Source organism: Abramis brama (assembly GCF_963993115.1).
Source record: "Abramis brama genome assembly, chromosome: 13".
Classification (NCBI taxonomy): Eukaryota; Metazoa; Chordata; class Actinopteri; order Cypriniformes; family Leuciscidae; genus Abramis; species Abramis brama.
The window spans coordinates 26,234,479-26,259,513 of record NC_139975.1 but is presented as its reverse complement, the minus strand read 5'-3'; the positions used below and the strand labels follow the sequence as shown (position 1 = coordinate 26,259,513).

Genomic DNA, 25,035 nt, shown 5'->3' with positions numbered 1-25,035 from the left:
GGTAGACTAAATTATTTACGACAGCGGTAATGGACAATTCCGCTCCCAACCTGTAGGGGGACTGAAGAGGTAAAGTTATTTGGTGTTGCTTTAAGGCTTAATGTAATTTAAACGGATGATTTATAAAAAAAAAATCACCCCCCTCACAGTTGTCATAAAGTGCAAAATAGCTATATAGACCAAAACCACTTTTTGTACCAGGCTGTAAACACATTTTTTCTGCTGTAGAGTTGGGCATTTTAATATGGGATTGACTCTCTTTTGGAGCCTGTCTCTAGCGGCCAGTCGATGAATTGCAGTTTAACTCACTTCCGTGTTGGATTCAAGAGAGAGACCGGAATGTTGCCGCTTGAGATAAACACACAGCAGAATTGAGTAAACAGCAAGCATTTTATTTAATTTTATAACATCTTATCATAGCAACTTTATACAATATGCAATATATCGAATTGGCGACGCAGCAGTTCGTTCTTCGATTTCTCTTGAAGTATATCGGGGCTCTTATGATATACGATTGCATCCTCAACAAAACTATCCATTACATGGGGCTGTTATTGTACAGCAAAACATGCTTTCTCCATGATGTGCAATGGAAGGTTTTCCTCCAACTACTGTCAACACTGTTTGAACTGAGGCTTTTGCCATTATATCCATTTAGCTAATTTTCCAGCAATAAATCACCTGCCATATACACTCACCTAAAGGATTATTAGGAACACCTGTTCAATTTTTTCATTAATGCAATTATCTAATCAACCAATCACATGGCAGTTGCTTCAATGCATTTAGGGGTGTGGTCCTGGTCAAGACAATCTCCTGAACTCCAAACTGAATGTCAGAATGGGAAAGAAAGGTGATTTAAGCAATTTTGAGCGTGGCATGGTTGTTGGTGCCACACGGGCCGGTCTGAGTATTTCACAATCTGCTCAGTTACTGGGATTTTCACGCACAACCATTTCTAGGGTTTACAAAGAATGGTGTGAAAAGGGAAAAACATCCAGTATGCGGCAGTCCTGTGGGCGAAAATGCCTTGTTGATGCTAGAGGTCAGAGGAGAATGGGCCGACTGATTCAAGCTGATAGAAGAGCAACTTTGACTGAAATAACCACTCGTTACAACCGAGGTATGCAGCAAAGCATTTGTGAAGCCACAACACGCACAACCTTGAGGCGGATGGGCTACAACAGCAGAAGACCCCACCGGGTACCACTCATCTCCACTACAAATAGGAAAAAGAGGCTACAATTTGCACGAGCTCACCAAAATTGGACAGTTGAAGACTGGAAAAATGTTGCCTGGTCTGATGAGTCTCGATTTCTGTTGAGACATTCAGATGGTAGAGTCAGAATTTGGTGGAAACAGAATGAGAACATGGATCCATCATGCCTTGTTACCACTGTGCAGGCTGGTGGTGGTGGTGTAATGGTGTGGGGGATGTTTTCTTGGCACACATTAGGCCCCTTAGTGCCAATTGGGCATCGTTTAAATACCACGGCCTACCTGAGCATTGTTTCTGACCATGTCCATCCCTTTATGACCACCATGTACCCATCCTCTGATGGCTACTTCCAGCAGGATAATGCACCATGTCACAAAGCTCGAATCATTTCAAATTGGTTTCTTGAACATGACAATGAGTTCACTGTACTAAAATGGCCCCCACAGTCACCAGATCTCAACCCAATAGAGCATCTTTGGGATGTGGTGGAACGGGAGCTTCGTGCCCTGGATGTGCATCCCACAAATCTCCATCAACTGCAAGATGCTATCCTATCAATATGGGCCAACAGTTCTAAAGAATGCTTTCAGCACCTTGTTGAATCAATGCCACGTAGAATTAAGGCAGTTCTGAAGGCGAAAGGGGGTCAAACACAGTATTAGTATGGTGTTCCTAATAATCCTTTAGGTGAGTGTATATGGATATTCAAATAAAGTCAATCTAGATCTGGACAGATTTACGTTAGGGTGATATCATCAACACACAATGTCTGACTGTAATTGTAAAACATGTTGTCTGATAACTGTCCTGTCTGGACTTATACAGTAGGCCTATAGTGAACAAGAAATGACTTGGTACACCCAATGTCCAAATATCTTGTGAAATTCACATACTACTGTTACACCATGTCAACCAGAAATCACTAGATCTAAACATCATTAAAGCTTAATGGAAGGTTTTTGAGTTCCCACCAACTTCATTTCACAAAGAAAGAAAAAATAAATATTTTCCTTGTGGTGTTCCCTTATTCCTAGAATTACACCACAATGAAATCAAGTGATTTTGGTGTTAACCAAAAACCACCAGACCTAAACATCATTGAAACGTATTGGAATGTTCTGGATTTCACAGTGTGAGAGGGTTTTTACCTTCTTACAAAAAAACTAGAAGCTTTTTTTCCCCCACATGTGGTGTTCACTTATTCTTAAAGTTACTAGGATGAATATACTTGAGAAATCCAGTGGATTTCGTAAAGACATCTAATTTTTAATAAGTTAATTTATTTTTTTCTTCAGAGATTGAGCTCCAGATGGCTAAAAGGAAAATCTAAACTAATTAAATCTTATGCTTTGTCCAACACATCTTTGTATTTATAGATGAATAGATGAAGATATATATATTTGGATTGATTGTATCGGCAAGGCTAATTGTTTGTGTCAGTAACAACTTCTAATGAGGAAGAACAACATCACTCGTCTTGTGTTGAGTGAAACAGATGTGGCAAACAGGAGGCTCTACGGCTTCTCACTATCAGTCGGATTTATGGAAAACCTCTCTTTCTCTTTATTTGTTCTGCTTTTCTTTGTTATTATTTGTTCATGTTAATTCTCTTTTTGATCTCCTATCAAAGTTTTTCTGTGCTTTATATCCACAGAAGAGATAATGTAGCACACTACTGTATCTGATACAGAGACGTATACATGAACTCTACCTGCGAATCATCTGTTAGCAGAAACGGTACTCGTAGAAGCTGTGCTCTTTCAGCACCTGGTTTTCTATGTAGGTCTTTCTCGGCATCTGGTAGATATTATGAGGGTAATGACTGGTAGTTTTCTTCAAAGTCCTTCTCAATCTACAGTCCTGCACGACAGCTTAGGTCATAGAAAACTAAACCATGAACACATTTTGTTCTTATAAAGGGCTTTTATTGTTTTAGGTTTAGAGGAACATTCGTCTGTTTGTCTTTATTTCATGGCTGTGGTGTGTTCTGCTGGCAATAAGACTTTAAAAGAGTGTCGACACAGACATGTGGGTCAGCGGCCTATGATGTCATTGCTCTATCTATCTATCTATCTATCTATCTATCTATCTATCTATCTATCTATCTATCTATCTACACTGTAAAAAAAATATTTTTATGATTTATCAAAACTCTTTTTTTTCTTTTGTCAAATCAACTTAGATAATTAATGTGGTTCAGATAACATAATATTTTGAGTTTCAGCTGATTAAACAAATCTCCTTTATTGTATTAACTAAAAATTTTAATTTCAATAAACTCAAAATTGTAAGGCAACCAGGTAACTTATTATTTTAAGTTAAACCAACAATTTCTTTTTTACAGTTTATCTATCTATCTGTCTGTCTGTTCTTGTTATTTTATAAAGAATCAATCTTTCAGAAGTACTCGGCTTAAATAGCAGTATTTTATTCATAAAATATTCTGTCAATTAATTTGCTGTGTTAATTTGCTTTTAAATTGCTGTGTCATTAAAACTTTTTAAAACTTATTTTTGCAGAATGCTTGAGGATGACCTGAAAATCAGCAGTGATGAAGAGGACAATGAACAGGTAACTGAGAGTCAGACATATGCTGTAATGGACAGTCTAAACTCTAAAGTACTCGAAATAATCAAATTTTAAGACAAAATATTGTTTGTGCTTGATTGACAGTCTCGTGGTCTCAATCTCAGTCTCAGTCTCAGTCTCGTGGTTGCTCACCATGAGCAAATGCTGGATTATCACAATATAACAAGCTTCCTTAGAGTGGAAGCAATTTTGTCTTCACGTGTAATGATATAAATGCAGTATTGTCTATACAAATGTGAATATTAATGGAACCATTGCAAATAATGACAGACTACTGTTATACGGGTCATTTGAAAAATGTATTTCGCACGTCTCCCTGAATTGCCAGAATCAGAAACTATCAAGCAAACATACCTGCTAGGGTCTAATGTCTCATGAATAATTTAAAAAGAAGCCTGTTCTGTTTTCTCATAGGTATATACTGTGATGCACACTGTATATACATATAGATATGCAATTTTCTTAGAGGCATGTCTCCAATACGTGTGACCAGCATGACAGGAACTGCAGTGGAGGATAACAAACACTTTGCCCTGCAACAACACAGTCCAGTGGTTTTTGGGCATTTTACCACATTAACTACACCATCTTTAAAGGAATATTCCAGTTTAAATAGCTCAAAAATGACAACGATCTTCTATTTGTCAAGGTCACAATATTTATACAACTCATTAATAGTAATTGAACATAAAACATATTTGATAATCTACTAATGACTTTTCTCAACCTTTAATGGATAGTAGTAAATGGATATCCAAAAAAACAGTAGTTGGTGTTGGTTTTTTTAATGGCACAATTTGTTAGAGATCTATAATGGGGACTGAGCTGTTTGGGTCCAACAAGTGGAGCAACTTTCATTTAACTTGTAAAATCCTGGATAATCAAATGGACCCTGGTTTATCTTCCAAATTAACTAAACCCTGAAACAAAATACACACCAGAGCTCAAAATACCACTGGCAGCAACTGCTGTACACATAACAACATTTTAAGGACTATTAAAATTTTTAATTTAATAAGATTTGACCTTAAAAACCGACCTGTTTTCACCTAAATTGAAATAAAAATGCTAATCGAGGCCTGCGAGTGGCTAAAGTAACCCACTAAAATGGTTTTATATTGATTTATAACAGTATAACAGTGCTTTATATCATTCAGAGTTTTTGTTTTGTTTTGTTTTTCTAGTTTAGTTTAGTTTAGTTTAGTTTAGTTTAGTTTAGTTTAGTTTAGTTTAGTTTAGTTTTAGTTTAGTTTAGTTGTTTTGTGTTTTGTTTTGTTTTGTTTTGTTTTGTTTTGTGCTTTTTTTTATTATTATTTATTTTTTGGTTTGGTTTTGTGTTTGTTTGGTTTTGTGTGTTGCTTTGTTTAGTCGTAAAATTGTTGAGAATTGAATTTTTGAAGTCTGCCATGGCACACATTGATCATGTTTGAAATGGCAGTGTCCCTGTGTTGATTTCAACAGGCGCTGTGCTTAAACCACTCCGTCACACCGGCTTTTTGAGAAAGCTAATGTGAACCGAATTCACAATAGTGATTCCCACCTTCTCCCTCCCCCTAAAAAGAAACCATTTCCTCTGATTCTCACATACATAACCCTTAAAGCAAGTGCCCAAATACTCCTCATACTCATGATGGAGGAGACCTGACATTCATAACAGCTCACTAGTACGTATGCATGTCCCTGGCTTACATACGCACGCCATCCCCGGCAGCAACGGCCCCCAACCATGTTGCCTAGCAACATCCATCTGCGAGGAGCCCGGAATGAGCCCAAATTCCCCACTGAGAGGGAAACAGCAATAAGAGGGCCTGTGACAGATGATCTGAGTTGTTTCATCTAATACACTGTGAAGATCACTGGCTCCCTCCCTGAATGATAAATGGACTGTACACAGATCAATGGGTGCAGCATTAAACCTAAAACCTGCGTCTCTGCCTCTGCGGCTGCCCAGGTAGTGCTGTGTTCATCTGTAGTGCTGGATATCTCAATATATCCCCATTTAGCTTGAGAGATTTGATTCTGAAAGTAGCACTTAGCACTCTACGATGCATTCACAACAGCCGAAGGAGTCACTGTGCCAAACGTACAGCTCAGACCTCATAAACACCTCGCTGTCGTAGAGAAACATGTGCAGATTAACTCTGGAAATTAATCTCATTGAGTGAAGAGATTGTTTGACAGACCTCACCTAATACAATTGTCCTCAATCAAATTAAATCGTAATTCATAATCAAAACGTAATTTTCTTAACACTTTTACCAGAAATCTGCTGGACATTAATTTGTCTAGACAGTTGTGCAATTTCAAGCTCAACAAGTTTAGATTCAATAACAAAAATATAATTCACTAGCAAATATATGGAAATAAAATAATTTCTACTCAAAATGACACATTCATACTCATAAACCATCTATAAATGCGAATCTTAGTTTTTTCTTGTTTTGTTTCCTTTTTTGTTTTATACTTTGTCTTTTTTTTTTCTTTTCTTTTTTTGCTTTATGTTTTGTTTTGTTTCTTGTTTTGTTTCTTGTTTTTTTTTCATGTTTTGGTTTATTTCTTGTTTTGCTTCTTGTTTTGTTTCATGTTTTGTTTTGTTTATTGTTTTGCTTCTTGTTTTGTGTTTTGTTTTGTTTCTTGTTTTGATTTATGTTTTGTTTTATGTTTTGCTTTGTTTTAATGTTTTTTGGGGGTGGGGGAACTGAAGTTGTAAGCCTGTACCATGCTATTTACATACTACATTACCACATTATATACAGTACAACAGTATATCTCCAAACAACTAGTAGTGCCATGGTAAATACACAAAGTAAATACCATAATATATGAATGGTAATCATTTAGTGGCATGGTATATATTTAAACTACCATGTACTTACTATACGATACCATCACTGTACTACGGTGTTTATTAATTGTATAATACAAAAATGGTGAATCTCATAGAACCTGTCAAGAACATGCCTAAATAAAGTTAAGCTTATTCTAGTTTTAAAAAACTTTCCTTATTATAGTGATTAGAATCACATTAAAATTATAATTGTTAAAAAAAAAAGTAAAAAAGTAAAAAATAACAAATGGAAACATTTGGACATCCATTACAATCTTCAGGTTAGTCTTTAAAGTCCCTGTGAACCGGAAGTTACAAACGACTTTTCACCAGTGTTATGACGTATTTCCAAGTGAAACAGAATATTGAACAGAGGGCAGGGTTTTACTTAGCGCTTCTCCTCTCCATCTCTCGCTCATAGCATACTAACGGTTTGAGGGGAGTGGTTAAGCGTTTTCAACCCAAGCCGTCAAACCTACGTCATCAGAAAAAGACGCCATTCCAGACTGGAAGTAACTTTTCAGATTTTGATTAAAGATTACCATGGTAAAAAATTTTTTTTATATATTTTTATATATATTTACTTGCACGGATTAATTGTTCACCACAAGACTAGTAATATGCGCTAACAAAGTAAATAGGGTCAATTTTGATTTCACGCGGACTTTAAGGCCTAAAGTATTTTTGTCTTTTAAGACTTAAGGTGTTTTTATATTGTGGTGAATGTGTCCTGGATGTTTTCATTAGTTTTTATCCTCAAGCATGAGATTCGTCCATACTTTATATGCTCTTCTATTTCATCTTATATTGGGTTGTCAGAAGTACTAATGGGTTATTGACTATTTTTGTTTTACAACTACTTTGAAAGCCCTATGAAAGACTATATATACATAAGAGCAACTTGAATTACTAAACACTAGCACGAACTCAAGAAATCACAGGAATTTAAAAATGCTCTGCTTGAATACAATCTCCATCCTAGAAAATCAATATAAATTTCCCCCTGCAAACACTCATGTCTCTCTCTCTCTCTCTCTCTCTCTCTCTCTCTCTCTCTCTCTCTCTCTCTCTCTCTCTCTCTCTCTCTCTCTCTCTCTCTCCTCTCCTCTCTCTCTCTCTCTCTCTCTCTCTCTCTCTCTCTCTCTCTCTCTCTCTCTCTCTCTCTCTCTCTCTCTCTCTCTCTCTCTCTCTCTCTCTCTCTCTCTCTCTCTCTCTCTCTCTCTCTCTCTCTCTCTCTCTCTCTCTCTCTCTCTCTCTCTCTCTCTCTCTCTCTCTCTCTCTCTCTATGGTATCGACCTTTAACCTGATGGGCTGTTCTCTTATTCACAGGCCGCTGAGAAGCCCAAGCCCAGGAGCGCTCCTCTCAAGTAAGTGACTAATCAAGTCCAATTCATTTGTTATTGTACGCTGCTGCTGGTGTGGCTGTTGGGGATACAGAAGGTTATTTGTAGAGACGGAGCTCAGGAAGAAATCGCTTGCATAAAGCAATGTGGATGCTGATGTGTATGCACAGGATCGATCTGTCTGTATGTCTGTATCTCTATCTATCTATCCATCCATCCATCCATCCAATACATTTTCACATTACTTTTTTTCTATTTTTTATAACGATTATTTTTTAGTTTTTTTTACATTATCTTCAATCTAAAAGCTTACTACAATATCAACTTATTGTAGTAAGCTTTAAGATAAATTTCAATAATTTGCAAGCCAACTTAACTTTTCATGCATCACTGTACATTGTTTTTATTTGCTCAGAAAAATGTCACATTATGTGCTTTTGCCGTTTCATATAATGCTGTATACCTGCTCAGTTGCTGGCTTCCAGAAGCCCAATACTGTTAATAATGTAGATCTTCTAATTATTTCCATTCCCATCTCCTCCCGGGATCACATCCGTCCACTAGCTTTACTCAAGGATGCACTTCCCTAGCATTACTGCATTCCTGCATTCATTTTCATCTACATTTGTATCTGCGGTGGTGGTCTTGATGGCTTGGGATTGGGAACAGGAGGTGCAAATGGGCCTCATTAAGGAGACAGAGAGAAAGCATGGCCTACAGCCGTGTTCCCACAGTGGGAATCTGGGACTGGAGGTGCTGGAAGCGTTTCTGGTGCGCTGCCGTTCCCACTGTAGTGTGTGTGGGAGAGAGCCAAAGGCTCCGGGCTCCAGGTGAGGGGCAGCGGTTTGTCCCAGCTGCAGTTAGTGAGGTGAGATCTGGGCTGAAGGACACAAGAGGAGGGGGTTGTGCGTGGTGGTTTAGCATGCACTGAATGGATTTGTTCAGGAAGTTTTAAATGGGACTAGTGGAAGAATCCAACACTGAAAAAAAATACTTTAGGATTTACTTGATAAAATCCTTGTAACAATTTGCACTAACACATTTTAAGTCATTTTTACTGCTAGTGCTCTGTACAACTTACCTGTTATTATCAAGTAAAACCTACTGACTACTGAACTTAACATTCATTTGACATTTAATTAACACTTAACATTTAATTGAAGTAATTAAATATTACTTAATTATAGTTAAATTATTTAATTTCACATAGAATTAAGTAACATCTACTTAACTAAGTTAAGTAAATTTAACAAAATAAACTTTTTGCTCAAGCAATATAACACTGAATTAAACCACACTTTTAAAGTGTATGCTTTACTTGGAAACATCTAAGTAAATAACACAATAGATATTGTTTAGATTCCATACTGTATCTACATAATAGAAGTAAGATGGCACCCTAACACAGAGACCTCAATACTTGGTACACGAGACACAATGGTGGTGACATTCGATAGATGGTTTATGAGTATGAATGTGTCATTTTGAGTAGAAAATTAATCCAGATGTCACAAAATGGCAAGTTACCAAACCTAACAACAAAAGCAATGGTAAAACGGTGTAAATACAGCTGGAAAACAGTGAAAAATCAACCTTATCAATTATTTATGCCCTAGTGCATGATGGAAACACCAGTATTAGAAAGGTTGAGTAGGTTTTACTTAAGTTTATATCGTTGGTATTTACGCTTTAATTTCTACAAGCTTGTATTGAGTACAAATATAGGATTTACTTTGTTTTTTGAATTCTTGCCTGAACTAACTTTGTCATGTAGAAATTACCTTAGTTTTTTTCTGTAGCATTTACTTCACCACAGGATAATTTTTAACAGTGAAGTATGTATTTGCTGCTTCAATATTTCAACATTGATAATAATGAGAAATGTTTCTTGAGCAGTAAATCAGCATATTATAATGATTTCTGAAGGATCATGTGACACTGAAGACTGGAGTAATGATGCTGAAAATTCAGCTTTGATCACAGGAATAAATTACATTTTAAAATCTATTTGAATGGAAAATATTCTCTTAAAGATCGCTGGAATAGGACTAGTGTTGGAAGAGCTTATTGTACTGTAATTATCTTGGAACTGAGACATTTGTGAGATGTCTGCCAGGGCTTGAGATGTTCATGTAGGTTTGCCCCAATTCTAGCAGCCACAGTCCTAACAATGGAATGTGCCCATTAAAACATAGCCTAGAGTTCAGCCCTGGGCTCCATACTACAGCAAACCGCCTGCATGAGCGCCTGCCTTTCACACGGTCCCTCGAGCTGGGAAGGCCTGGAAGCAAGAGCTAATCCAGAAGCAAGATCTCTGTGGTTCCAATCTGAGCTAAAAAAAAAAAATTAAACAGATATACTGTGGAAATTACTGGTCATTCTAGAGTATGTGTAATTATTTTCTCAGGCCACATCTCACTCTAGGAATAACATGTGAGTCTTTCCCACTGAAGTTGCTTGTTGGTAGTCACTCCTTGCCATTGTTATGTCATCATAAGTGGTATGCGACATGACACAAGTGTTATAAAAAACAAAGTCTGCTTCGATACTTTCAGCGTGAAACATGCTTTCAATTTTTTTTACACAATAACGTGAATGCCTGCATGGCTGTGTAATTTGGCATTTGGCTCTTACTCTCTGTTGAAGTGTTGCTGAGTTAAAAAAAAAAAAAACAGTTCCACTTTATATTAAGTATCTTTAACTAATATGTGTCATGAACTGCTCGGAGACGCATAGGTTGAGGATCCAAATGCAGTAGTTTATGAAAGGGTATAATGAAAAGACGTTATCCAGAAAACAGGCAGAGGTCAAAACACAGGCAGACAGTCCAGACAATAACAAAGTGTTGGGCAGAGGCAAAACAGAGAAATCCAAAGGAACCGGGCAGAAAGTCAAAAATGAACATGAGAAACCAAAGACAGAGCGCAGAAATGCAGTGCTGACACATACAAGACTTCGCAATGAGAGACTGAATAAACAGGGCTTATATAGGCAGAGTTACCAAGGCTAATGGGAAACAGGTGGCAGTAATCAGAACATAATGAGTCCGGGAAAAGGTTTATGGGAAATGTAGTTCATTAAAGGGATGGTTCGGAGTAAAATCAACCTAGGGTCCTTTGCACCATAACCTCGAGCCAAACACCCCCCCCCCCCCCTTAGAAGCCTTTTTTCCCTTGGCTGAACATTATTAGAGTAAGAGCTTATTTAGAGATATCAGCTGAATGGCTTAGTGCAGGCGCTAATGGATCCTATGATGTATCTCGTAAATTACCCCACTAATAATGGCCAGAATGGTACCAAACTTCTACAGTAGTACATATGTTCTGTACTCATAAAACGAGGCATTGGAAAGTTTGTAAGTACATCAGGAGTTTATTTATATAACACCTGCCTGACGGCTCATGCTACTGCTAACCCGGACGTCGAGGTCACCTCACTGATTTGGGAAAAGCACGTAAAAGTCCTGGCAGAAAGCGATGCATAAGGATGTAGTGTAACGACGAATTATAATTTTTTCCGAAGTGTTGACAACTTAGTGTTAACTAATAATTGGTACTACCAACAAAAGATTAGTGCATTCCTGGAACTGGGCGTCGTTACACTACATCCTTATGCATCGCTTTCTGCCAGGACTTTTACGTGCTTTTACCAAACCCCTGAAGTGACCTCGACGTCCGCGTTAGCCATTCGGCTGATATCTCTAAATAAGCTCTAACTTTAATAATGTTCAAGCAAGGGAAAAAAGGCTTCTGGGGGGGTGTTTGGCTCGAAGTCATGGTGCAAAGGACCCTAGGTTGATTTTACTCCGAACATCCCTTTAAGGGAATGACAATAATCTCTGGTGGCCATCAAGGGCACTCCAGCTGGTGATCGTGACACTGAGTACTAACATTACAATTAATCATTGCATTACAGTGCACTTATTATCTACATAAATGTTTTTACATTCTACTTATATTATTATGATTACCTGCATGTAATTACATTGGTAACTAATTTCTGTAATTACAGCTTTAATTTCACTAATTACATTGTACCTATTTTTTGATGTAAGAACATAATAGTTAAAGACATCTAATGTAAAGTGTGACCGAACAAACTTTTTGAAGTTCACATGGAATCAAAATAAACCCTATTTAATTATAAATACATGATCCTAGTCTTACTGGGCATGACACATCATTGCGCATAGTTTCAAAGCAGTGTTATTTTAGTAATATCGACTATTGTAGTTTTTAGTAATATTTTGAATTAGGTTTTATTTATTTTTAATATTTTAATTTTCATTTAATATATATATAGAACCGTTGGTTTCTTGTTGTTCAGAACCAAACATAAAACTTGTTTGACAGCCAACCTCATAAGTCACAGGCAGGAGTAGTATGAAATCCGCCCGTACTGTCTCCCGCTGCTGCTACGAGGCCGGGTTCTGGAACGCTTCGACCTGCGAGGGGAATGAGAGCTGTCCAAACAGACAGGAGTCGTCGGGTGAACAGCGTGGCTGTGTTTGAGAGGTCAGATCTCCAGCACAGAGGCTAACAACAGGCTTCGGCTCCAGGGAAAAACAAGACCTTTAGATAACTGTAGCCTTATACAGACTCAAAACATCTGATAAGCTGTGCCAACAGAGCAAAAAAGGTTGGGAAGAAAAGAGTGAGAATAAGTGGAGGAGACTGGAGGATTCTCCAAATGAAAGGTGAGGAAAATAATTTCTGGAAAATGGGATTCTGATCAAAGTGTGTCTGCTGTAGTAGACTAAACATCGGATAAACAGCGAATACAACGAAATACAAGGAACAAAGAAGCAAACTCCTCAAGTGAGCCTCCTAAATCAAACTGACAGTTATTGAGCTGGGTTACTATTTTTAAAAGGCATTCAGTGGCATTTCAGGCCAGCAAGTTTATCAAAGGCAAAGTGGTATTAAGTTGCAGAGGGAATATTCTCACAACACAGAGCGATACACCACAGATGATTCTGCACTGATAATAACAGACTGCCTGCATTGTGTAGCACAATCTCATTTAACCTTCTTTTATATTAGCTTTGGAGAGAAGTATTGCAGCATTCACAACTCATTTGTTTTGTAAATCAGTATTGTTACCTAAAACTGGTTAAAAAAATAAAATAAAATAAAATAAATAAATAAATAACAAAAATAATGTGGAAACCTGTATTTGATTATTTGATGAATAGATTGTTCAAAAGGACAGCATTTACTTATTTGTTACAATATAAATGTCTTTACTGTCAGTTTAATGCATCCTAAAAACAGAACTGACCCCGGACTTTGGAATGGTACTGTATATATTATAAATTATTAAATAAGAGTGGGACATCATTTTATTTATTTTATTTGTATCTCTTTTTTTCCACTTGATTTCTTTAAAACATCATTAACTAAAGTAGGTAAAAATGTTTTTTGGTAATAGAAATAAAGTATAAACACTTTTCTTTTTTTTTCTTTTTTTTAACTATAAATTTTTAAAAATTAACAAAAATGGAATGTTGCAAACTAACAGAAATAAATTAGTTTGCTATTTGTGCAATTAAAAAAAAAAAAAAAATGGTAAAAGGGCTTTTTGTATCCTAAGTGTTACTTTAATATTATTTAATATTTTAATATTATTTGTACACTATCTTTTCAGCATCTTACGCCATGAGCACCATACTTTTAAGAGATACAACCAAGATAAAAAGCTTACTAAAATTAAATGATGAATCAATCAATAACAAGCTTTATTTTAATTGTATTTATTTTTTTATTTACATGTATTTACATGGGTGACTGCGTTATTTTTTTTAATTGTTACTTTTAAAAGATTACAAATAAACAAATAGTGTGAAATTGTAAATTGACAGCCCTAACATCAAAATTACTCATATACGTGCTGGCAAAATGATTCGCAATGAGTACATTTTCAAAAATGAGTTAATGTTATTTTCATTTATTATTTTCAATCCCTTAAGCCCTGAAAGCATTTTAAGAATGTTTTGAGTGACATACACAAAAGTAAAGGCTCATAACTCCAAAACTAGCAAGGAGACTCTAAAGGTCAGGTATCGTGTGATAGAACACTTTAAAATGTACATTTTCATTACATTTGAACATTCCCATGCTGAGAAACTGCTGAGAAAAGACAAAAATATAATTTTTTTATTATAATTTTACATATACAGTGAGGAAAATAAGTATTTGAACACCCTGCTATTTTGCAAGTTCTCCCACTTAGAAATCATGGAGGGGTCTGAAATTGTCATCGTAGGTGCATGTCCACTGTGAGAGACATAATCTAAAAAAAAAAAAATCCAGAAATCACAATGTATGATTTTTTAACTATTTATTTGTATGATACAGCTGCAAATAAGTATTTGAACACCTGAGAAAATCAATGTTAATATTTGGTACAGTAGCCTTTGTTTGCAATTACAGAGGTCAAACGTTTCCTGTAGTTTTTCACCAGGTTTGCACACACTGCAGGAGGGATTTTGGCCCACTCCTCCACACAGATCTTCTCTAGATCAGTCAGGTTTCTGGGCTGTCGCTGAGAAACACGGAGTTTGAGCTCCCTCCAAAGATTCTCTATTGGGTTTAGGTCTGGAGACTGGCTAGGCCACGCCAGAACCTTGATATGCTTCTTACAGAGCCACTCCTTGGTTATCCTGGCTGTGTGCTTCGGGTCATTGTCATGTTGGAAGACCCAGCCTCGACCCATCTTCAATGCTCTAACTGAGGGAAGGAGGTTGTTCCCCAAAATCTCGCAATACATGGCCCCGGTCATCCTCTCCTTAATACAGTGCAGTCGCCCTGTCCCATGTGCAGAAAAACACCCCCAAAGCATGATGCTACCACCCCCATGCTTCACAGTAGGGATGGTGTTCTTGGGATGGTACTCATCATTCTTCTTCCTCCAAACACGTTTAGTGGAATTATGACCAAAAAGTTCTATTTTGGTCTCATCTGACCACATGACTTTCTCCCATGACTCCTCTGGATCATCCAAATGGTCATTGGCAAACTTAAGACGGGCCTTGATATGTGCTGGTTTAAGCAGGGGAACCTTCCGTGCCATGCATGATTTCAAACCATGACGTCTTAGTGTATTACCAACAGTAACCTTGGAAACGGTGGTCCCAGCTCTTTTCAGGTCATTGACCAGCTCCTCCCGTGTAGTTCTGGGCTGATTTCTCACCTTTCTTAGGATCATTGAGACCCCACAAGGTGAGATCTTGCATGGAGCCCCAGTCCGAGGGAGATTGACAGTCATGTTTAGCTTCTTCCATTTTCTAATGATTGCTCCAACAGTGGACCTTTTTTCACCAAGCTGCTTGGCAATTTCCCCGTAGCCCTTTCCAGCCTTGTGGAGGTGTACAATTTTGTCTCTAGTGTCTTTGGACAGCTCTTTGGTCTTGGCCATGTTAGTAGTTGGATTCTTACTGATTGTATGGGGTGGACAGGTGTCTTTATGCAGCTAACGACCTCAAACAGGTGCATCTAATTTAGGATAATAAATGGAGTGGAGGTGGACATTTTAAAGGCAGACTAACAGGTCTTTGAGGGTCAGAATTCTAGCTGATAGACAGGTGTTCAAATACTTATTTGCAGCTGTATCATACAAATAAATAGTTAAAAAATCATACATTGTGATTTCTGATTTTTTTTTTTTTAGATTATGTCTCTCACAGTGGACATGCACCTACGATGACAATTTCAGACCCCTCCATGATTTCCAAGTGGGAGAACTTGCAAAATAGCAGGGTGTTCAAATACTTATTTTCCTCACTGTATTTCTTATTTGACATGCAATAACTCAGGAAGGAAATACCAGGACATTTCTTTTTTGGTGACGTCTCCTACATCTGAGCTGCGTTTGGATAAAATTGGTGTTAGCATAAAGTAATCAAAAGTTACAGCATTTGGGACCAAGGTAGCCTTTTTGTTTAGCCCTTGACGCCCCCTAATGGTCATTTTTAAAATTGTTCCTCCATGAGGAATATCTTGTGAACAGCGCAATGAATTAAGTTGATTTAAATACAGCATCAGTACATTATTTACATATGGGTCTTGCAGGGCTTCACGTACAAAAACTCGCTCAAGTTTAGTCAAAGCCCAAAACAATTATACTTGTATTCTACTCTGCGAGACCTTTCAAATGACATATGACACATGACTTGCTCTGCATTGACGCCTTAAGCTAGTCGCTGATCATTCATGGCCTATAGAGGGCGCAACAGGATAAGAAATCTCTGAAGTCTACTTTATTCCACAGTAGCCGTTCGCTTTCCGACTCATTTTGCCAGCACGGGAATTGTAAAAATGGATAGATGACTGTCAATTCTGATAAGATGATTCACATTCACAGCTGTTACCGCATGTCACTTGTATTCTACATGAATTCATTACATTTAATCACATTGTGCCTGACAAGTTCATCCTTATCCTGGCTAGTTTGGGACACGTCCTACTCTGTATTTTCACATTCCTCCATGTTTCATCATCACTTTCTCCTGTAAATATCATACATCATACAACATTCCCACTGATGACCTCATATATATATACTACGGTATTAATAGTAAAGCAAAATTGTTACCAGTTGACACATTTCACCGCCATGATATACCCATCACAAGAGCACCACTGCTCATTTTTAGTGCATTTGTGCTAAGCCACAGTTCTAACATAATGTGGGATTTTAACAAATCATATTTTGTATGAAGTGATTTAGAGACAGGAAGGCGCTACTTCCAGTAAAACACCATCTGCCATTCCTCATAATGTTGTGTTGACAGGGTACATGAAGTGAAGTTTAAATGTTATACATATCTGACAACCAGTTTTTAAATCAGTAGCTCGCACAGTGATATAATGTCAGTCAAACTGCTTATTAAGTCGTGTTGCAGTGGAGCGACTTGTTTCTCGAAACACCATCTGGATGCTTTGAACGTGCCAGAAACATCAACATTCATTTTGCGCGTACGATTGCAGGCAAATGGTGATTGGCTTTGCTTATTATTGAAAACACATCTACAAAACCAAGGTCCTGGCTTCAACATTACACCTCCATTGATTGGTTCATCTTGCATTACATTTGTATTGCATCTCTGGAAGGCCAAAAACAGGCGGTCACACTTTCAAATCGCACACTATTAAAGCTCTGAAAATTCACACACGCGTACACACGCCAATTCAGACGGCTTGAAAGTAAATGTTATGAATGTTGGGGGGGAAAAATATGCGTATTGAGTTTACCTCCACAGACGAGTCTTGGCTGATAGCAATCTCTGAGAGCAGCCAAGCAGCAAATACATCAGGCGCTTCTCCGGCCGGCAGAAAAAGAGAGGCAGATGGAGACAGAGAGGGAAAAAAAAAGAACGCTCCCCCCCTCCCCACCACCACTCCCTTCCCTCTATTTTCTCCTCTATCATTATTCATGTCTACTCGGCTCGCTGTGCGATGTATCATATCAGCTGCCGTATCGCCATCATCAGGGCTCGTTCCAAACAATATGTTTTAATGCCTTACCACAAAAAACGGCGCCCGTATTTCAAGAGGCCGCAGTCTAGTGTGTATATTATAGAGAACAGGTACTGATAAGCACACAGCGAAATGGAATGAAGGCTGTTCCAAAACATATGATTATGCTGCGATACCTTTCTTGAGTTTTTATTTGGAATTTCACAAAAATTTGGTCAAACTTTAAAATCCCCACGTAGTCAATAATTGTATCCCTTAAAACTCATCTTTGATCACCAAAATAACATATTTAAAAAAAAAATTCATACCTTCATACCTTAAAATAGCTTGAATGTAACTCTACACCCCTGCCTCATTTAGTATACGCGGCTCTATGAATATGCAAATTAGCCCCGCCTCCACTCACTCACACTAGTTCCACTCAATGACGATCACACGTTGACCTGATTGGTTACAAGGTAGCTTGTGACGTCAGAAACACCAGCGATTTCAAACCGCGTTTTTGAGACTGTCATTGGTTCACTGCAGTTTTAAGGAGAAAATACTCAGCAATGGTGTTGACTTATGATGAATTTGCACATGCTTTGTCTTAAAGCATATTAAAAACACCACATAGACATGTAAACAACATTAAAAACTAGATTTTCACCACAGAGGGACTTTAAGGCAGCATTACATATACACTATCATTAAAATGTTAAGGTTTTTGAAAGAATCTCTTATGCTCACAAAGGCTGCATTTGTTTAATCAAAAATACAGTAAAAACAGTAATATTGTGATGTATTATGGTTGCAGTTTGCTGCTCAAGAAGCATTTCATCTTATTATAAATCTTGATAACAGTTGTCGAGACTCACACCTGCAAGTAAATGTGGTTGTCAATCTTAAAAACTGATAGGGTGAACATACTGTATGTGAAAGCAGTTTTACACTTTTACGTAAGTATTAAAATTAAGGTAACGTTCTCCACTTCTAATAGATGTTTTTGTAGCTCGAGATGAATAATATGAGTTGTTGAAAAGCCGCCCGGTATTTCCCACATAACCTTTCAGTCAGTACGAAATGCTATTGATTTATTGCATTGACATGCATCTCTGTGTGGATTGTTCAATTTGAAACAAGCTCACAGCTAAAAGTTTCTCTCTCTATACCATCAATCAGAAGATGCGAGATTTATGCTAATCTCACAGATGGACAAGGTTTTCTCATGGGTGGAATAATGAAAAAAGACCCTCAGAGGTATTCCACTCTTACTGCTTATATGCAGATGATTTTTCAGGGTCGAGAACGATAGTCATCTTTTATCAAACAGGCAAAAGGGAGAGGAATGGTAATTACTCTACCTGACCAGGCCGCTGGAGGTCTTACATTCGACAGTGGCAGGCAGCCACATTTAATTACTTTACTCAATGGAGGGCCCTCTCAGCTATTTCATGCATTCGGGTTGTAATAGGCTCTGCAGGGGTTCCTCAGTGACAAGGCACCGATAACTGCAGTTTAATCTCACGACTGCGTATCCCAGCTGCAGGTAGCAAGGTCTTAGCCAGTTGGGTCATCGGTCAACCCGCCGCTAATACAGACTCTATAGGCAATCTTTATGCAAATGTATTGTGTCCTCTCACTGTCACAATCCGAGAGCTTGTTTGAAAGGGTTGAGATAGATGTCTGGTGTACATATGAGCTGAGGGATTGTGAGCTTTGGCAGAATTTAAAAGGCAACATCTGTTTTCAAAATCACTGTCACATGAAACAACACCTGAGGCATTCAATGAAAGATTTACCATTTGTGTGCAGAACATCACAACACCTCAAAATAACAGCCTAGTGAACTGTCATTTTAAATGACATTCTGAAGAGGGAGTGACAGCGTTTTAAAGTTGAGTTGCCAGTGTCTACTCTCATAATTAGTTTGAGAAGATTTGTCAAGCATTAACATTATAGACTTTTTTTCTACTATGTATAGAAAAATATGAAAGCCTTTTATATTGTAACAAAAAGATTTTTTTTTAAATGTTGTGCAATTTTTTTTCAGATTAACATTAACATTTGAACTTTTTCAACTTTAAAATGCAAAAAAATAATAATAATTAAACAGAAATCATATGTATTTCCCAAATTCATAAGTCAACACCATTGCTAAGTATTTTCTCCTTAAAACTGCAGTGAACTCAAAAACATGGTTTGAAATCGCTGGTGTTTCTGACGTCACAAACTACCTTGTAACCAATCAGGTCAACGTGTGATCGTCAACCAGTGGATCTCTGAGCTGGTGTGAGTGAGTGGAGGCGGGGCTAATTTGCATATTAATAGAACCGCACATACTAATTGAGGCAGGGGTTACATTCAAGCTATTTTAAGGCATGAAAAAAAATCATGGAAAAAACGCTTAAATATGCCATTTTGGTGATCAAAGATGAGTTTTAAGGGATAAAATGATTGACTACAGGGGGACTAAAATATATCAACACTCCCAGTCATACTTACAGCGGAAATATCGGATGGGAGGCCTTCAAGTCAAAACTTTATGACACATGGGCCTGGAAAAGCAAAACATGGGAAAAATAGCATGTTTTGTCAACTTTGGCCCCTTGGGCATTGAACCCTAAAAAGTGATTTTTCTTCAGTTTCTTGATTTTCTGCATATCCACAGTGGATAAAGGCACCGTTTTCACAGAATGGCTCACCCATCTTACCTCCAACAAGAAGTACTTTGCGAGGGAGATAAATCAATGACAGAAAGTCTGAAAATAAGACACCGAGAAAGAGAGAGTAGAGAAGTAGAAACAGACAGTCTACTGTACAAGCAGGAAAACAGACACTGTCTGAAGGGTGCTGCGTTTCAAATTCGTCTTGTGTCATGTGATATCTGTCGGTACCTGTCTTCAAAGTCAAAGTAGAAAGAGTGGAGGAGAGTTCCACTTACGTCTGACCCTGTATGGATGTACAAGGGAAAGTTTCCGTTTCACCGGAATCAGTGACACAACTTTATCAGGGCTTAACCTAGACTGGAATCGAAAATAGTTCAGTTATTCTGCTTACCAACTGAGGCCTGTTCAAACTGAAGTTTAAAGGCTTGTTCACACATGATACGAATGATATATTAGTAAATTAGTAAATTAGATATATTAGTAAACTATATTAGTACGAATAAACTATATTAGCGTCCACGGCAACACACAATAGGTTCCTGGTTATTATAAGTGTGCGTTGCAGTTACGTCCCAGCCGGGTTCGTCACTTATTGGGGTCCCCTGGAAACATTTCTGTTGTGTTCTGTTCTGTTTGCTGCGTTTCTGTATTTGGTTGTGTTGTGAACTTTTGCAGCGTGTTTCTGTATTTGGTTGTGTTGTGAGTATTTGGAGCATCCATGTGTTGTAAAACTGAAGATGTTTTCTTAATTTGCGGGTGTTTTTCTATTTGCATGTGTTTTCTTCAGTTGCAGTGCGTTTAGCTCTCTCGGCCACAACACTTCATACACAGTGATACGAATAATGGTGTTGGTTTATTCGTTTCCTCATCATTTGAAAGTGTATGCAAAGTGGATTTGCAGTACTAAAAACAGCGTCTTCTCGACATGTTGACAACACAAGCCAAACTCTTGTAGGCCTCAGCTACAACTACATTATTTGAGGGTTAAAGTAGACGTTGTTCGCGGGCATCCAGTAAAGACCATAAGCTGGAATTATGCTTTTTTTTTTTACATTTACGTAGGTATGTAACAGGAAGACAAGACAATTAATGTTTAGAGCCTCTGGTGATACTTCGAGCAAAGTTTCATGTTGTGTCGAGCCTTCTTAGTGTTTTAAAAGTAGCGATTTTTGATGCTATCATAGAAGTGCCCCAAGCACTCCCATTCAAAAGGCATTTTGACCAAAAACGAAAATACGGTCAAACTTAAAAGTGCCGTTTCCATACTAATTATGCTTTTAAACGAAAGTTTGCCTTGGGTAGATTAACAAAAAAAAACCTAGGTTGCATTTTGGCAAGAGCTACCCTTTAAACTGACATCATATATTTGGGTTTGTTTATTATAACTGAAGTGCTAGATGTACACATCAGCTTAGATATAGGAAGGCCTTCAAATATTGATTAAAATAAGTGGGGCCTTAAAGTCAAAAAGGTTGAGAACCATTGGTTTTGTTCTTTATTTTTCAAGCATAATACAATATATTAATGTTCTTAAAACACTGTTGTTTTGATTACTTCCTTTCAAATTTCGACAAGGAATTGCACAATATAAACAACAGATTCTCTGTTGCTTGTATCTGGCAGCTCTTCAACAGCAAATGATGCAACCCTGTACTGGAACTTCCTACACTGTTAGATCAGGAGCATCAAATGCTTTATACGATCTCCTTCACATATTTTTCAACATTAGATTGATTTGAGTGCCAGAAACATTCATAAGATATATCACCTTTCAAACTATGGAAGCTGGAGTGAACTACGGAAAAATGTCCAAAACCAATGAAAGTTACAGTTGATAAATCAACTATCGACTCAATTAAGCCTTAATCTCTGTCAGATATATTACCGTCCAAGTCCAAAAAGAGCAGGTGGTGGACTCCGCTTCCAAAATCAAAGAACAAACTGTTCAGTCTTTGCTCAAACTGCTTGTTTTTGCCAAGGATTATCCATCAATTACAGCAGATGCTTGCTATTCTTATTTCTGTAACATTACTCCAAGCAAATTACATGTTACTGAAATGTATGCAGTGAGAGGATACAAGCTATAAACAGAAGTCAGTGTGGAGCTATGCTTTTAGTAGTCATTTTATAGTTTGTTTTGACAGAATGTATTAGTAAATCAGATTGCATTGGTGGGACATGCAGCACTAGTACAAAAATCCCTAAAACATGTTTTGTTTTTTGTTTTGTTTTTCTAAATGTTGGAATTCTGGTAAAATAGCAACTGCTAACAATAAATACAGATATTCTTGTCTCTAAATATGGCTCAGGACACTTTTTCATTGAACTTCTTTTCTCCTTTGAACACTACTGTTTGAACACTAATTTTTCTAAAATATTCTGTACAAAATGAACATATGAAGTCCATCGCTGTCTTTGAGATTAATCATATGCTTGATGCTTTGATCAGATCTTGCTCCCTACATCCTAACAGCACAGGTTGATCGATTGTGCGACTGAATGTATCTGGTGAAAGAAAGTCTGTTGGCCCTGATGCTGTCCTAAGGTCAGTAGAAATGGATATGCGTTAGTAAGTGCAGTGGCCACATTGAATTTTTCTGCTGACTATGAATCTGTCAGTGGGTTGATGTGCTCTTGGCAGCTTTGAGCTAATTGGCGTTCGCCGCTTGGCAGTCAAACCACTTTCACAGCTGGGCCAGAGCTCAGTCCTGTGTCTAGCAGCCTTTGATATTGATATAAATGTAACTTGTCAAGTAGTTAAACACATTCACTACCTCACACACAATCTTTACTATAACCACCCTATTCCTTATGATGGCTCTTCATTTAACCTTGACCTCCTGCAGCATACAATTTTTGACCCATTGCATTACATTCAACTCGCAAAGATGTGGTTTTCAAATGGCTATTTGGAAAAGTGCAGTAAAATGGCACTTGAAGTTGTACTTCCAACTCGGGGCTGAAATTGTCAAACCCAACTTTGTACACATGTGGGTTTATGGTATCATAACTTGGCCTTATCCAAAGTGATGTACATTGTTAAAGACTGTGTGACAAAGTGAGTGGTGCTAAAAGCATGTTCTATTGTAGAAAAGCCATATGGAGCTGATTATGTATAGCAAGCATTGCTAAAAGCGTTTTGAGGTTATTGTATTGTGCAAAGAACCGTGTGAAAATAAGTCTTCATTAATTGATAATCTGCTACCCCTGAAATCATAATTTGAGTGAAAATAAATAAAAGTTGTTGGTGTTTTACTGCCACTAGTGTTCATTTCAGCTTAAAAGTATTAAAATGTATGTTTGTTTGTGCAAAATTGTAAGCACAGGCATGTTTTTACAATGAGCCTATTAAATATTTCACATACAACTTTGAATGGAGCGCAGCATTCGAGATTCAAATTCCAAAAGCAAAACTGATCTTTCATTTCATTCATAACTTTGAAATCCTCATTACTGTTTGATAGGGGACTCACATTATGTAATTCTGAAGCAGCTGCTTCATATTTTATATTGTTCCAGATATGAGGTCGACCGTCTGATGAGGAATTTTGGATTGAATGTTTTTATTTGTCTGGAAGATTATGGACACACTTTGTTCTTCCACTGAAAACGAAATCTGAATACCTTTCACCAGACTAAAACTCTGGCCAACCTTTTACCGCAGCAAAAGAGCCTCAGACTTGCATAAGCAATGCACACATCAGTGGAAACAGAGTAAAAGAGGTTCAGATCAAAGAGTCTCTCCCAGCTAACTTTTTTTTTTCCCAAATTTCACCTTGGTTGCCTGTTTGCTTTCGAGTTTCTACGCATCATGAAATTCCTCATTGGTTTAATAATGCATTACTGTGGCAAAAGGTTTGAACTTTTGATGTTTGCATTATATTATGCTCTTCAGAAATGGCTTGGCATTTGTCCCAACAGATAAGTTTAACAGAACTCTGAGAAAATCTTTGTTTGGATTATAATCTACATAATGCCTCGGAGGCTTTGCAAAAGACCAAACTCATTAGAACTGCAAATGGAATTCAGGAGAAACGCTCGTAATGGTTCAGATATTCTTACCCCGTTTCTTGACCTTTGCACTGCCTCGCGGACATGATATGTTAATGTCAGAATAATGTTTTGAGTTCTGAGAGGAAATGAAGAAATAAATGAATGCACTGATATTGTGGACGAATCATGACCTCTTTGGAGACTGATAATTTGTATAATCTTGTAAGTATGAGCTTAATTATTACGAAAAATAAAGCAGATTTCATGAAAAAGGTAAAAGATAGGGCATGAAATATATAATAGTTACTTTTTTTTATACAAAGTGTAAGGCGGTGTTCATTCTCAGAAAGGGTTCATCCACTTCAGAGGTTCAAACTAAGTATTAAATTATCTGTTTATTTTGTATTCACTTTTTATGTAGTGTAAATGTAAAGTATACTTACAGATTAAATAAAATGTATATAATTAAAAAGTAAAGTAATGGAAAGAAAATGTGTAAGAGTGTTGCAAATAACAGGGTTGAAGTGTAAATTAGACACTTAGTAGGGGCTTGCTTGACAAAGGCTTAAATGGTTGAGCTCTGTGAAAATTGCATACATTTATATATCTTACTTTCATACTGTTGAAAGAGTCTAACTGAGGTTACATTTTAGGTGTCACATTTTTTCTTTTCTTTTCTTTTTTTTTTTTTTTTGGAATGTATTTTTTGTTTGGTCTTGCACAAACATGATAGAACTCAAAATGTGGGACACATCTAAAAAAATATGTTTCTAAATTTTAGAGTTGTCGTGATTTAAATAAGTATAAGTCACTTGAAAACAGAATAGACATAAGAATAAGACCTCTGAGGTGGGACAGGCCAGAACCATTTTAGTAACACTTAAAAAAACTAGCTTCTTATCATGTTAATTCTATGTTTGGTTATAGTTTATCTAGCATC

At 37.2% G+C, this 25,035-nt stretch overlaps 1 protein-coding gene across 1 annotated transcript in view; it reads left to right on the top strand.

Moving 5' to 3' along the window:
- The window catches only part of aff2 (AF4/FMR2 family, member 2), a 233,243-nt gene that overhangs the window by 160,488 nt on the left and 47,720 nt on the right, over positions 1 to 25,035 (top strand). The window contains exons 8-9 of the mRNA XM_084133214.1: positions 3,739 to 3,790; positions 7,965 to 8,002. Of these exons, the coding sequence (XP_083989340.1) occupies positions 3,739 to 3,790; positions 7,965 to 8,002 (90 nt within the window). The remainder of the gene's footprint in view (positions 1 to 3,738; positions 3,791 to 7,964; positions 8,003 to 25,035) is intronic.